This window comes from Vidua macroura, chromosome 9 (genome assembly GCF_024509145.1).
Source record: "Vidua macroura isolate BioBank_ID:100142 chromosome 9, ASM2450914v1, whole genome shotgun sequence".
Lineage (NCBI taxonomy): Eukaryota > Metazoa > Chordata > Aves > Passeriformes > Viduidae > Vidua > Vidua macroura.
Window position 1 is genome coordinate 1,546,760 of NC_071579.1, and position 16,423 is coordinate 1,563,182.

Consider the following 16,423-nt stretch of genomic DNA (forward strand, 5'->3'; position numbering starts at 1 on the left):
CTAAATCCCAGATTTTCTCTTTCCCACAGGGATGGACACATTTGGAATCCCAGAGGTAGCTCCTTACAGCTGTTTGAGCCCAGATGCTGCAGTGAGATCGGCTTGCAAGGAATTCAGAGGTTTAGCTTGAAGAAAATGGTCAGAACAGCTGTAGTTTATTTATAATTGTGCAGATTAATCAGTCTAGGGACTGTCTAGAGACTGCTGCTCCTTCGAGTTTCCGCTCAGCCAGGTGCTGCTGCACTGGACATGTTTTGGAACTCTGCTGGCTGTTCTTCCTGCTAATGCTAAGCCGAAGTCATTGATATGGAGCAATCCTGGTGCTGAATGCATTCAGAAGTCCTGGAACTCCAGCAGAATGTCCATCCCTCCCTCCACAACCTTGGAGGGTGGGAGCCTCCACAGAGCCCAGGTAATTTCTCCCACAGGGTAAGAATGTCTCAGTGTGAGAAAGAGTGAGTAGACCCTCCAATAGAAACACAGGACACACTCCTTTTGTAGTCAGAATTTTATTTTCTTTACATCCAGGCTTATCATTGACATCTGAAAAGAAAAGATTTCATTTACAAATAGGCTAGTGCAAATTAAGGGTAATTTTGGATTAAAAAAAAAAAAAGACATTGCATGTAACACAAAAGAAATGTGTGTGTTAGGATGATCTTCCTGGAACAGCTGGTGGAGGTCGCCTAGGAAAAAACCAAAAATCACAGGGAGAGGGGTAGATTTAAAACAAAAGGCCAAGATACAATAAAATGACTCATATACAAAATTATCTTAATAAAATGGGTTAAGAGAAAAAGGCACAGAACATGCATATTAAGGAAAAGAGCAAGGGTAAGATTAGAATCAGCTGGCTCTCAGCACAGCCTGGCTTTTATCCTCACCACCTCCCTTCTGACTTGCCGGTGCCAGAGAACCAGAACAATCCCATCCCAGGTGTGGAGGTCACTGGTCACAGGCTTTCTAATTTTCTTGCAGCAAGTGATACCCTCTGCAAGAGCTTTTCCCCAGGCAGCCTTAAAATTCTCACCACTATCTGCTTCAAGCACTGTTCCTGAGTAGAACTTCTGTGAGGCTCTGATGAAATGAGGAATGATCAAACAGGATGGCCCGTGGGATGGATGGGGTGTCAGGAGGGGACATTGCTGGGACAGGTTACAAATGAAGCTGGAGAGCCCCATGGCAGTGAGGGCTCAGTGCACAGAGCAGCTGCTCCTCCTGGTACTCGGCACAGAGCACTCAGCTCCATCTGACCAACATTCCTGGAACCAGGCTCAGCCAGGGGGACCTGACGTGGGACACTGCTGTTCCCTCAGGGAGAGTCACAGACTGCCTCAGCCACTGCCATTAAAAACCAATAAAGTAATCTCCAAATGTTACAGGATACAGAAGGGATGTTCCTGCTGTGCTCATCCCACCTTTTGCTCCCTCCTTTCCCAAAACCTGAGGACCCACTTAGCCACTGTGGTGTTCCCACAGGAAACTGTTGTGTTCTCTGTGCCCTACAGACCATCTCCAAGCACTGATTGCAGCTACTTGGCTCATTCTGATCTGCAGGAAGAAATGAGTAATCAGGACATCTGCACATTTGTACACAATCTTTAGGGGGAAATCCCTTTCAGGCATATTTTAACTCCAGCTCCTGCTTTGGAGGACTGAGTCTGGCCTTCTGCACAGCTCTGGAACTCCTCTGAACGTGCTTTCCTCAGCAATGAAGTGAACCCCAGGTACTGCTTGTAAAACATTCATCCATTTCCCAGCAAAATATCTCTGCAGCACTCCAAGCCCCTTGCAGGGGAACAGGCTGAATGCTTCCCAGCGGGTTCCACCTCCCCTTTAATGACATCTCCAGTGATCTCAGCACAATAGCACCTCCATTAAATCCTCCCTGCAGTCCCCACCAAGGCAGTGTGGAATGCTGAGATGATGGTGCAAGAGACAGAAGACACCACTCATACACATCCAGAAAGTAATAATAAAAGCCCATCAAGAATGACAGTTTATTTCAGGTCCAGAAATGCAGCATAACATTTTTACAGCAGGTGTATGTGATGCTCAGCGATGACCACGGTTTTGGGAATCCACTCGCTGTGCTCAGATTACAAAACCAAAGGCAGATGTTTTGGCTCACATGAAGTAGGGCATTAACATACAGAGCAAAAAAAAACAAAACAAAAAAAAATCAGAAAGAAATTAAGCGTTTGCTTCTTACAAAAAAGAAGTCATGGTTTAGCCTGTCCTGGAAAAGTAAAGAGACAGCAGTAAAGCAAACGGCCGGCAAGGCGGGACAAATCATAGATCAAGCAAGAGTGGAGGGCTGTCTGGACGGGAGGAGCCGTCGGCATCAGCTCGCCTGCAGACAAAGCAAGAGGAAAGACAGGCAGAGTAACATTCATTTACACAAGGGAGCTGTTCTGCACCAGCCTGGGAGCAGGGGCAGTGCCTCAGCAGGAGGAGCTGTGCCAGGAGGGCACCAGGAGGCTCCCTGGTGGCACAGGGACAAAGCAGGTCTGCTCTCAATTCAGGAGGTTTGGACTATTTTAAGACAGAAGGACAGAACTAGTCAGGAATCTCAATATGCTGTACACATCATGGTTAGTGGAGCTGTCTGGAACAGAGAGGATCATATTTTCTATGTTATACTTGAACACGAAATGCCATAACCTATAATGTATCTTCTTTAATATAATAAATAATCTACTTTTAGGAGGCTTACTCAGAAAGTGCAACAAGATCAGCAATAAAATAAACACACATTAACTATGTACATAAGCCTTTCTGTTGAACATACAATCTTTTTAACCCTAGCACAAGATCCCTTGAGATCCCAGGCCGAGAGCTGTTCGTGGCACAAGCTCTTCAACTGTTGGTCAGCCACAGCAGGGTGAGGTGGAAATGTTCTCTGGGCACAGATCCAGGCTCAGCCTAAATGCAGTATTAGATGAGCATCCTCCTGAAACTACACCAACTCCTGAAACTTAGCAACTACACCACGCAGATCTTTGTGCACCTCAGGTAAGATCAGACACTCCAGTGTTGCTTCATCATTGCTCCACTATGCCCTGGCAACCAGAGCTGTGCCAGAGGGAAGCAGGGAAAGGCAGAGCGAGCTGCGCTTCTCAGACATGGAGCTCAGACCTAAGTGGCTCTGCAGAGGTGCTCAGTCCCTCTGGCACATCCACAGGGTGCTTGTCCTGCTTTCCTCTGGGCATGGGGTGAGTTGCTGCCGAGGCTGTTCCTCCAAGAACAAGGGACTCCTCCATCAGGAGTAAGTGGGACAAACAAACCAACCCATTCCAGGCACTCTTCTGCAGAAGGAAGTGGGCCAAGGCTGGAGGACAGTACTTACTCACTCGGATGTGGCAATTTCTTGGGAAGCATTCAAGTGTTTTTCCTAGAAACAAGTCTACGTGGTTTATTCTCACAAGCGCATACGCAAGAATAGGTGAAATCATCAAACCCTGGATTCGTGCTCATAGTTATTTATTAACCTGCACACCTAAAAGTGTTGCATTTAGGGCACAGGGCCAGATTTAGATGAGATCTGAATGAGGATGCAGAGGAAGGAGGGCTGTGCAGCTGTGTCCTGCACCCTCAGCATCAAGCACAGAACCAGATGGTGCTGATGCCTCACTGCCTCCTCCTCCTCTTTTGGGTAAATCCGCCCCTGAGAGCTTTATTTACAATTTAGGATTACTGCTGAGAAATAGTTTCTTGGGGCAGAGTAAAGGACAGTGCTCAGTTGTGCCACCTACTTCCTCATGCTTGGGACAAACAGTCATTAAAGTAAATTAGGGAGTCTCAAGTAGAGAGCATTTCAAAGCACTTTTTTAGGCCAGGAGCTGGGCCATGTAATTGAGGCTCCTGACTTTCCAGCATTGCCCTCGTGTCCCATGCAGCCACAGTGGCCTGAATCACCTCCTGGAGGTGATGCTCTGAACAAAGAGCCACTGAACAAAGAACAACTAAGCTGAATCCTTGGGGCATGGTGGGATAAACCCAGACCGTGGCCTTGCAGTATCCTAGAATGGGTTGGGTTGGAAGGGACCTTGGAGCTCATCTTGTTCCAAGCCCCCTGTCACGAGCAGGGACACCTTCCACTAGACCAGGCTGCTGAAAGACCCATCCATCCTGGTAGGAGGATCACCAAGTATCAGAATTTGATATTCTGGTATCAGAAGTGGTATCAGTGATCTCTGTGACTCAGGCATTAAACCTGGCAGCTGCCAGTCAGTAACAGAGTTCTGATAAACTCTTTGGATATAGAGGAGTGCTGGCAAGGCAACAATATGGGCTACTGTGGCTATTTACAAAAATATATCCAACAGATGCAGCACAGGTTACAGCAGAGAGCACTAAGCAGTGGAAAGCTGTGTAGAAGACAAGAAGAATCATCAAAATATGTTTTCTTTTTTTGTAGTAAAAATTAGTATGACTGTGGCTGTGTTTTCAACCTTTTCTTTTCCTTGATTCTGTGCACTTGGCATTGGAGATGTGGACCTGTTCCCCAAACAAACACCAGCAGTCTGCTGAGATCACCAGGATGCCAGTGCTCTGACAAACTCCATCTTCACCGTGCATCACATGTGACCTCCAGACTCCCCAGGTGTGTGTCACAAGTATGGGGTTGACAGGAAATTACAGTTAAGCTAACACACAAATCATGATGCTTTCCCAAGCTCGTCTCTCTTCTGCAGGCTGAAACATGATTTGCTGCACTGGTGAGCACACCTAATCAGCAGCCTGGGAATTAACAGGCTAAATCCCCATTTGTTGTGGCTCTTTGATTGGATTCTTCCTAACCATGGGGCTACAGCATACTGGAGCCCTACAAGCAGTCTCAATAAATACATTTATTAGACTGATGTACTGGGGGCCTTTGAAACCACCAATTGCTTTGCCTAGGGATCTGTAACTATAACTGTAATAGCAGCAATTCATATTTGCTGAAGTAACAAGGCCAAATTCCTCTCTAGTTTCATTCTCTTAACTCACTAAGTTCTAAGCTTTAAGGGTGACACTAAGTGTTTAAAGTGAAGTAATGCAGTTAAGACAAAAGGTTTTTATAATGCATTAATTTATAACGTGCAAAACAGAGGCAGAGAGCACTTGCTCTGCAAGTGAGCAGCTGCTAAAATAATCCAGAATGCACAGCTGAGCACTTCCCAGAACTCAGCTGGATAAAGTAACAGTATACCAAGGTGTGTGCAAGAACCATGTAATGCAAAAAGAAAATCTTTACACAAGGGGCACAGGGAAACTTTATTGACTGGCATGTGAAAATACCACAAATATCTCACATCCGAACCCTTGGGAAGCTCAGCTGCCAGTCCAGGCTGGAGCTCCCACGGTGGGCATGGGAGGGGGACCACGCCCAGCTGTGCATGTGTCTGTGTCTCTGTGTCCTTCTGGGTCACAAAGGGACCAAAAGCAGTGCTCAGTTCCCTGGATCCTGCACTCAGCACATTTCCATGCAGTCACTCCCCTGAGCGCTTCCCAGGAGCGCAGTGGGTGCAGGAGTGTGAGCAGGGACGGAGGGAGCTGCCACACGCTGCTGTGTCACACCCCAAACCACCCTGTCCCATCCTGGCTCCATGCTGAGCCCTGGGAGCTGGGGCACCCCAGGCTGCTCCTCACCAACCCAACCAACCTGGCATGGCAGCTGCCAGGATGGAAATAAAGCAAAACATGCCTTGTCCCACACACCCCCTGCTCGTTTAACAACATTCCTTAAAACTAAATTTCAGATAAGGACAATTCATAGGAGAAGCAAGCCTCTTGCAAGAGAGACCTGGAAGTGTGGGGCCTTCAGAAGAGCTTGGTAAGAAACCACATGACTTTTCTTTGCCCAGTTTAGCCATTACAAGAGAAAACAGAAAACCTGGAAGGTACAAATAAAAGCAAGATTCCTTTCAGGTAAGAGGGGAAAAAAAGCAGTAGATCAAATCAACACATGCACAAAGACACACAGAGTCAAGCCCTCCACTTGCTGTAGAGGACTGTGAGCACAGTTGTGGAGATATGTCAGTAAGTTAGCTAACATCAGTTATTGCAGAAGGAAAAGTCAAGGCAGCACAGACCTTCCCCAAACACTGAAGACCTCATGAACAATGCGGAATGGACAGAGAATATCAGTAAAATTGGTTACTTGCCTAGAGATGTCCATACATGCGACTATACACTGGTTATTGTGACAGTTACCAAGCAATATGTTTCCACATATTTGGTTAACAACGAGTGACATGCCAGAAACTCCTTTTAGTCTAACAGGGAGGAGTCTAACGGACGGATTACAGTGGGCCGAGTAGGTGAAGGGGGCGGTCTTCGACTGGAGAGAGAGAGAGAAGAAACAATGAGCACAAACAGTGAGCACAAACGCGGCACCTCAGGCTGCTGTGACATGGACATGCACGTGCTCGCACACACAGCAATCCTACTGCCACGTACGCTGAAGCGAGACACCCCTGAGCACCCACAGGAAGGAAGGAGGAAATGGCTTTGCCATTTCTGCCATGCTTTACCCTCTCACCCATCACTGTGCACAGCCTGGGGATTCTCCACTGCCTTCTGGAGCCACGCAAACCAGCAGGGGAGGGTCGATATTCCCTGGTTTTAGGGGTCAGTCCCAGCCTGGACAGTCACAGAGCAGACTTAGAGGCACATTTCAGAGCAGGCAACAGGACTGGGGAAAACAGCCTGCAGCAACTTCAGGTCCGCTTTGCAGGAGCAGGAAAACCTGCAGCTTCTTGCATACCTGGGCAAACTGTAGCCCTATCAATGTGTCTGAATCTGAGGCACATTTTGAGGCTTTATATCAATGGCCAGTTTTGAAAATGCCAGTCGTGGCCAGGGCTGCTGGATTCATTAATTTACCACAAATGCATTTTTCTATCAACTTCAGGAAGTGCTATGGAGTCACAGATTTTTTTTGGGAAGACTTAGGTGCCTTCATTCAATTTTCCTGTGTACTGCAAACCCCTGCATTTTAATTTGGACTGTGCCATCCTCTGATAAGAGACCCCAGAGCAAGAGTTAGCAGCAGTGTGATCTCCATGCACATTCTACCTGCAGACCAGGCTGGCACTTATCCCTTCCTCCCTCCCTCCCTCCCTCCCTTCACCAAGGATAACACCCAGCTCTGCTGGGGCTGTAGACAGAGTCCCTCTGGGAGCTGTGTAACACTTTACCTTTTTGTGTGCAGGAAGGTCCACCTCAGGGCTGTGTGGAGGTAATTCCATCAGCTTAGTTACAAGGAGTCTTTTGTTGATGCTCCATTCCACCTCTGCCCAGGCAGAGTCTGAGCTGACAATTGCCTGCACCTGCTTGCACAGTCCTGCCTGGCACTGCTGTGTGCTGGATAAACAACCTGAGAGACTGTTCCTGCTCCCTTAGCCAGCTGTCCAGCAGCCTCCAGCAGTGCTCTGTTGCTGCATTTATCCCAATGCATGTCCTAGATGGTGTTTTTGCTCCCTTTAGCAGGAAGCACCAGGGACTCTCCCTCTGTTCCTTTACCCAGCCCAGATCTCCAGGAGAGCTCATGGCTGCACCCAGGCTCTGAGCAAGGCAGGAGCTGAGGCTGGTTCCCATCAGCTCCAGCAGAGCTCATTAATAATCTTATAATAATAATAATAATAAATTAATAATTTGCCCCAACAAATGTGCAGCCCTTCCTAACCCAACCTCCACCTGTGCAAGTAAGGACAGTTGTGGCTCTGAAGAAGATTAGGAAGGAAATGTGTCTCATTCTGCTAAAGCTAAACTGAAGATGAAAAGAATGTAACAATGTGTTAATTTTCTTTGAACTGGAACAAAATATGTGAGACAAATTTACACTTGACAAAAAAAATCTCATTTGGCTCAAAGTGCATCTTGTGCGACAATATTCTCTTTTGGTGAAGAAACGAGAATTTTAATCCCTACCATGCAACAAATAGAAAATATGCCAACTAAAGCATTCAAGTAAATCAACAAACTAAAAAAAAATAGGCAAAATATAATTTCTTCATGGTGTATTTTTCTTACAGGAAAAATGTTACTGTGTTAACTATTGTTTCTTGTGTTGCTCCAGTGTAGGTCTCCTGGACCCATTTCCAAAATTTGTAGTTCCATAACGAACCACTTCTAAGGCTCTGCATTTCTGCTGGGTTGCATTAAATTATTCCTTTGTTGAAATGCCTCACATTGCATTGTTTAGAGCTTACTGAAAACATCGTATCATATGTATGCAATTGACAAACAAGGGAAAATGCATACAGCTGTCTTCATATCAAATTTAAAGGCCCAAACATGCATTTTAATACCAGGTTAAATGCAGTCCACTGGATTCAAATAATGCAATTTAGCCAAATTGCTATTTAACACAGCAGGATCAGAAACTGGAGAGCACAGTGGGAGGATTTCCTGGATATAATCAGTCAAACCAAACCTGAACCACAATCAAGCCCGTTTCCCCCTTGAACCAGCGCTGCTCCTGCACACTGACCGCTGTTCTGAATCTCGGCTCAAGCCCAGCGCAGACCTGGAGAGAAGAACTCCCCATTAGCTGTTTCCCACTGCAGAGTGCCAAGCACTTCAGGGGAAGCTGATTCCCCCAGGGGGACGCTCTGATGGAGCTGCTGCCGAGCCACCCACCCTTCTGTCCCCGTGGCACTGCCTACACACGGGTGTGCTCAGCGCGGGGAGCCTCCAGCCGTGCCCGGGACCGCCTGTGGATGCTCCCACGTGTGTCTGGGATGCTGTGACACAAACACCCGTGTGTCCTCCCAGCGGGCATGGCAGCACATCCCAGAGGAGCAGGGACAGCTCTCCTCAGCTCCAGCCCCTCAAGGGTGCTGCCTGTCTCCCATGCACTCCCAGCTCCTCAACCCTCCACAGCACGACCGGGGCAGCAGCACCTCCACCTGCAGAGCCTCCCAGAGGAGTGGCAATGTTTGGGAAAGGCAGCGCTGGGGAAAAGAGCTGCGGCAGCAGCAGCAGCATTTCCCTGCAGCCTGCCGCTGACAGTCTCCTGGGAGATCTGCAGTTCCCGGTGCCAGCAGTGGAGGAAGGGGGACCGTGCTCCCGAGGCCCTGGGCAGAGCACAGGGGCTCAGCTTGGGGAACAGACCTCCCCTCCCTTTGCCACTGGCACTCAGCACCAGCTGGCACGAGCTGGAGCTCAAGTGCAAGTGAAGGAAAGAACAAGCCCTGAAGTTGCCTGTCCTAGACTTCCCTGTCAAGGTGACAAATCATTCTGTGACCATTTCTACACTGGAAGTAGCATTCAGACCTTTTTTCATCCCCTTACAGGAATCTCAACCCCGAAACCAAGAGGCGAGGCCAAGCCCCGTGTCTCTTGTCTCTCCCTGGCTCCTTCACAGCCGGCGGTGCAGGAGCCTGGGCCACCTTGAGATAACAAAGCCAGCAACCGGCTCCGGGGCAGCTGCACCAAGCACGGCTCTGAGGAAGCCGAGCGTGGCTTCGGCACCATCGCTGCCCGGGCCAAGGCTCCGCACGGAGCCGCCGCAACGCCGAGGAGCGGGGCCCGCGGAGCGCCAGGGGGAGCTGCAGCCTGCCCGCGGCCCGCCCGGGGGAAACCGGGCAAAAACAGCCTCGCCCGCAGCCCTGTCCGCGCTAGCTGCCATCCCAGTGAGTAAATATGTGACTAAGCCCAGGTCAATGTTTAGTCTGAGGCCAGCGTTTGATAGCGGCGCAGACGCGTCTCTCTCTCCCCGTTATCGCAGCCGGGCAGCGCCCGGCGAGCGGAGCCCGAGGGGCGCTCCGGCCCCGGCGAAAGCTCCGCAGGGAAACAAACGGCGCTGCTGCGGGAAACCCTTCTGGCTATTGTCGCCAACATTTCAGCTGCGTTTTCGGGCCGTGTCCCGCTGCCTGGCCCGTTTAACTCTCTTGTCTTTGGGGTTATTGTTATTTGTTTTGCTGCCTTTTTTTTTTTTTTTTTAAACTGTTTGTAAAAGTTAGTGCTAAAGGGGCAAGAGATCATAGGTTCCCCCGGGGTTGAGTAAACGAGTCTGCAAAAAGAATCAGTTCTTCTAACTAGCACACATTAAGCAGACATAAAGAATTTACCAATGAAAATTGTGGACTAAGTATGTATTTAATAACTCCCTGATGTTGCTGCAGAGACTTCTCCTTTGAAGAGCTCAGTGGGGTTTTGAACGGAGGGGAGCTCTTACCCACGTGCAAAAACTTTTTAAAAAAGAAAAAGTTTTTACATTTATTTTTAACCTTAGCAGCACCCCCCCCGCCCCCCCCCCCCACATTTCCAGTTTTAAAAGAACTCCTAAAAGCTTTAGCTAGGCAAATGCCGAGTGAAAGAAACTAAATAAAGCAAGTCTAGACTTAAAATTAGATCAGAAACATATGGGAGTTCTTCAAGCCTTTGCCTTTTGAGAAGTCCTATCGCTCCCCACACAGAGTGCACAGAATGTGCTTTCAGTAAAGCATGGCTGTAATTACCATGGGAGGCCCTGCTCGAAGATGGCTTCTCACAGCACAGCCAGAGGACTTTGAAATAAAAGGCTTTCATTTCCACTTATATTTGACGTTCTTGCTCGCTTGTGACCACCAGAGAACACTTGTGGAAGGCATGCACAGAACTCTATTTTACGATACATCCTATAGATCTGAAGCTGTGAACAGAAGCCCATTATTCTCTCCCTTTTCCATCATCTTGGTTTCCCTATAACCCAGCCCTCTCGGAGTACCCTGATACGTGACACTGTCTTTGTAGAATTTAACAAGAAAATACTTCAAATCTCTAGGCAGCTTTAAGACTGACTGCAGGCAAATTTGTTTTAGGTGACAGAACAAACCTGGAATGTGAGGCGTATGGTAAGAGTGCAGTGCCTTGCTGCAGGTGAGGAATAAATCTGGTTTCCTGTTTGGGCGATTATTTAGAGAACTAAGCAGCTTGGTCCTGAGAAAGTTACAATGCTTTGACTGATTTTATTTTTGTACTGTTTCTCTGGCTTTCGCTGTTTCAGTAAGATCCTGAGAGACCCACACCCTCTATTCTTACTGGTTCTTGTATCAACCTAACTTTTATATGGCATCTCTCGACCTCCATCAGCCTCAGGATTCGGAGGACAATCCAAACCAGAAATGAAAGTATTGTACTCATCATGCTTGAAAAACAGAGGCAAGACATGGTTTACAGACCTAATTAGTCTTCAGTCTGTGCAGGCTTAAGCTCTGTCCTACAGCAGATGCAGCACGGCTGCTGCAGAGTCTCCCGAACATCAACTCAGGAGTGGAAGTGGGAAAGCCAGGGGGAAGAAAGGCATTTGATCCTGGTGACACAGGTTATAACAAAGCAGGAAGAGCAGAAAAAGGATGATGACATCAGGAGGAGTAAAGCAGGAATCACAGACAGGGATCAGGAGGAGATGGTGATTGTGGGGCAAATGAGAAACTGCACTGAGTGGTGATGAAGGGTGAAAGGAGCTGGGGAATATCTGCCTGAGATGGTCCCTTAGCCCACTGTAATGGTCCAGGAGAGTGAGATTTGCTCAGATTTGTTTCTGCACTGGAAAATGTCATTTTGTAATATCTGTAAGTAAGTGTTGCCCACAGGATCACTATGGTCAGGCAAGTCAGGAAGGGAAGCCCTCAGGCACAGAGCACAGCTTTTGAGGGTGGCTGCTAGTTCTGAAGCAGTTCTCCAGCTGAACTCAGGCTCTCCAAAGCACAGAGGGCGTGCTCAGACTGTACTGCCAGGGACTGTCTCAGCTGTCCCTACAGCTGAACCCCAAAACTGCAAATGACCCCCCTGCACAGCACTCTCTCAGTAGAAGAATTTTTTTGTTCAGTATAAGCAAGCTAAGGTTATTAGAGTATGCTGTTTTATCAGATAGCTATTTCTTTTAAGTGAAAGTAACAAAGAAAAAAAAAAAAAAAGAGTGAATGGGAAGAATGTGTCCTTCACTGGCCACCACTACACTGCAGCAGTATAAATCTCCATGAATTCAAAGGCTTACACTGTTTGAAAGCACTAGGGTTAGTGAGGTTCCACTGTGTGTGATTTAACTTAATACAGATACTCCTTTCAGAGGCAATGTGGTCCAAAATATGATGTTCCAGCAGAATAATTTATTATCTACAACTTAAGCTATGTTTTCTATATGACCATAATAAATCAATGTCCATCACACACACATACAAATATATTGTATGTTTATGTGAACACTGCATTTTCAAATTAGTCATTTCAGGGAATTAATGTGTCATATGAAAAGCTCAGCTTGAATAAACACAAAATTAATTCAACGGAGTGACCCGAGACAGACTATTATTCCTAAGAAACTGTGTGTTCTTGTTTGCCCTTCAGCAGGGAACATGTCAAGTAAGCAAGTGTGCAGTGCATCTGTGGAATACTGTCCCAACTTTTTAGAAACTCTAGGTTAGGATGGTCTAGAGGGTCACAACTGGCCTTGAAGAAGAAGAAGTTAGGAGTGCTGAGTGAGAACGTTCAGAATGCTGTTCTGTGCATGGAAGATGACAACAGAAAGGCCACAAAATCAGCAGGAAGAACATCTGATCTTTTCACAGCAGCTCAGGACCTCTCTGTGTGTAGTTGCACTGTTTGCCATCAGTGTGAATCATGTACCCCACTTTTGAACACACCTCTGTTCTTCCTTCCTACTCAGCTTTGACCTTCCCCTGCCTTGTTCCTTCTCTCCTCTTTACTTACCTTGGTGCAAGAGGGGAGCAAATGTCCTGGTTGTCACCTCCAGCTGGAGTTGCTCCTCTTCTTGTCCCTGATGCCAACTAATGGGATTAGCACTGTTGTTAAGGGACTCATGGAGTGCCCTGGCTCACGGGGGACAGGAGAGTTTCAAGACAGCCTTTCAAGATGCCTGCAGGTGCAGGAAGTTCAAATCATGCCTGTTTATCTCTGTTTACTCTCAGATGTTTTCTCTTGTAGCATAAGGCAGCCTAGAAATGCACTGCTATTCGCCCACTCTTTCAGACAAGGCAGGAATTCCCTGCTCAACACCAGCACTCTAATCCTGCAATGTCTTCATGGCAAATGGTATTAAACCATTTCTTGGGACAAAACACATCTTCAGGTTCCTGTGTTTCTGTCAAACAACTGCTTTGCTTGACTCTACTTTTTTTCTTCAAGTAGAGAGATGTTAAAAATAAAACAATTTCCTACTAACAGTATCTTGAGAGAGAAAATGCTAAGGCAGGAAAAAAAGAACCAAAACCAAACCAAACTCAAATTTTTGCTGAAATTCATTCAGTGCATCAGCTGACACTCCTACTATGTTTGAGGACTGCACTTGCAGCATCATCTTTATTCCAAAATCACTTATTTTGATGCTTTTCAGGTTCCTTGTTTTCTGTTTTCCCCCCTCTTGCATCTCTTTTACTTACCCTTCCCCATCACATAGCTCTGGTCTACACTAAGAGTAATGAAAAGCCATTTCATGGCTCTTTGCTGAACTTTTAAAGTGACTTGCAAAAGTCCCAGTTGAGTATCACTTTGTTTTAAAACAATTTTTTGTTGAATAAAGCAGGACAAGTAGCTCAGGAACAATACTCAAGATGATTACAGCTACCTGAGATGCAGTAGACAGATCAAACCTCAACCCTATGCAGAGCAAGCGATCCCTCAGAGACTTTTGTTAACTGCCACAGTGAACTGCCCATCAGAAAATTCCTGGGCCACTGAAGATATGGACAGCCTGTCTCTGGCTGATGGAGGGAGATGCTGAGAGAAGTTAAGAGTCAGTGGCAGCAGACATGGTAGCCAGGCTGTAATGTCTGCCATCCCGTGAACTTTGTTTTCCTTGAGCTTCAGGACAGTCATCTGGGGGAGAGGAATATAAAGGAAGGTAGTAACAAAATCCTACTGCCAGTCTAAAAGAGGGCCATCCTTTTAGGAGCAGCAATCACTGAAGCTCCTGGAAAAGAAGTGAAGACTCTTCTGTATCTCTCATGGCATTACAGCTCAGGCAGCTGAAGAATCAGTTCTGTGCAAATGCCATTCCAAATTTCTCATAAGATCAGTACTACAGAATTACAATGAAACTGCCAGACTTGCTGTATTGTGACATTTTACATGTTTTTACAACCTGCTGGGACCTGCTTTCTGTCCAAGCCCTCCAATACTTATCCTCATGCAGAATGCTCCTTCTTTCAGTGCTTCTGTTGTCCCTCTTCATTGCAGGGGGGTTGGACTAGATAACCTTTAAAGGTCCCTTTCAAACCAAAGGATTCAGTGATTCTACTCTTTGATTCCATCCCATGACCAAAGTTGCAAGATGAGCCCAGGTTTGCACCTGGCAGTGTGACTGCCCCAAGCAGAGGAGCTCGTGTTTCTCATGGGTGTCACAGCCACTGCCACCAGGCTGCTGTTAAGAAAGATTGTCAAATACTGCATTCTATGGCTTGAAAACTGTCTCAAAAACTCTTAAAGACAGAAATGCAAGGTGACAGCTTTACAAAGGTGGTAGGGAAGGGATATGTTGGAAAGAAACCAAGACAAGATGTGAGAAGGAAAGGAAGGAATACATGGGGAAGGGAGACAAATGTACCAGGCAGGAAACCAAGTGAAAGGAGGAGGTGAAAGAAGAAGCAAACAGGATGGTCAAGAAAGGGACGCAGAGGAAAGGCTGAGAAAAAAAAGGAAAATAGTGAAAAAGGACCCAGTGGAGGAGGGGAAAATGCAGAGCTTCTTTCTAAGAGATAAGAGAAAATAAATGGAGTCTGCTGCTGCTCGAAGCAGCCGGCAGCAGAAGTAACATATTACTGGGTGTGCATTTCAACAAGAAATGTACATTAGACTGGTAACAAATTACACAGGGCTGTCCTCCCTCTGGGCAGAAATCTCAGAAATAATAACTGATATTCTCCTAAGTTTTGTGATTTCGGGGTCCTCAGACAGGCAGAGTTGGAAATATACTGACTACAGAAGGGCAGTGTCCCCCCTGGGAGGGGCTCTGGCTTTGCCCACGTAGCTGTATATTCTTTTGATCACAGACATGAGATGCAGAATTAAATTAAATTATTCTTTGGCTTTCTCTCCTCCGGAGGTTCAGCAGGAATTTGAATTCCGTCCATGTAACACTTTTGTCTCTTTGCTTGCATGAAACAATCCTAATTGCAGACTATACTTTTTGAATATAACTTCTGCCAAAGATCCATTCAAAGAGGACAGAGAGCTGTGCTCTCCTACTTGGGTGTTCAGATTAAGATCATGCAAGTCAGCGTGCAAACACTCTAAGGTGGGCTCTCACTCATCCTGCCAGAAGAATTTGGTGCAATGACTATTTGATTACAATTTATATTCCATTAAAAAATACAGTAGTAAGCTTTTAAGGCTGCACGGCCAAACTTTCAGGAGAAAGAAGATTCCCAGGCTCAGGCAGGATAACCCTTCTGGCCTTATATGCCTATACACTATGACAGATTTTATTCAGAGGATCATGTGCAATTTTTGCACAGAATCTCCTTATCATTCAATGCACAGGGTTAGACACTTCATTAAATCTTTTCAAAGAACTCTAATCCATAAAAATCCATCAGAGAAAACTTCATGAATGGTTGATATTTGGCAATCAAAGAGTTGAGTGGGAGCCTGTGGGCTGGGAAACATCAGGCAGTAATGCTTTCTGCTCTGCTCCTGACTTTGTCTGAAAATTTCTAACTGCAATTACTGTCAGGTAAAAGTACCTTTTTCTGCCAGTTTGGCACAAATATGCAATGGTGGCTTACAAGGTAGATTAGCTACCAGCACAGCAGGTGATGGAATTAGCCTTGGTGGCATAACAAAGGGGAGCTGCAGAGCTGCCACCAGCCCTTCCCTGCTGGCTGGCTGTGGGTGGAAGTGAATTGTAGGGACAGCGTGTGAGCAGCACAACGTGAATTTTCTCCCCACGACTTGCCTCACGTGTAAAGACCAGCCCCAGCCCTGGGGCACAGCCCCAGCCTGCCTGAGGGTGACACACGTGCTCCAGGGTTTCACCTCCTGTGGGGTCACCTTTGTCTCAGTGACAAAGTCAGGAACCACCTCCAGGGCTGTGTTGGGAAAGCCCTGGTGAATCCACAGCAGCACTGCAGAGCAGGACACAGGGAGAAAAGGGCAGCACCCTTCCACCCCCATAAACGCCACGGGGCTGCTGCCAAGAGAAAAAACATTTCCAATTCAATTGTTTTCCTTGTGGCAAAGCTGAGATTCCCATTCAGGACATTTAAAAGCTAAAAATCAGGCATCCACAGTAGAACTTAAACTGGTCGGGATCAGGCTTTCCACACAGGCAGGCAAACAACATCAGGGTGAGCTAAAGTGCTTCTAGTGCCTGCCTAAAGCCGTCCTACCAAAGCAAGCACACAGCTGCATTTTCTTTCAAAATACTACTGAAGCCTTTTAAGAGAGAGGGGGAATAATCCAGTTTCTGGCAATGGGGAATATTTCACAA

At 46.8% G+C, this 16,423-nt stretch overlaps 1 protein-coding gene across 9 annotated transcripts in view; it reads right to left on the bottom strand.

The window, feature by feature from the left end:
• Nucleotides 1-16,423, bottom strand: part of DNM3 (dynamin 3) — a 234,123-nt gene that overhangs the window by 61,686 nt on the left and 156,014 nt on the right. For 2 of the 9 annotated variants that reach the window (XM_053984871.1, XM_053984862.1), the window contains one exon: nt 1,987-6,328. In XM_053984871.1, the coding sequence (XP_053840846.1) occupies nt 6,259-6,328 (70 nt within the window). In that variant the 3' untranslated portion in view covers nt 1,987-6,258. The other 7 variants (XM_053984864.1, XM_053984861.1, XR_008438302.1 and 4 more) reach the window with 6 other exon arrangements.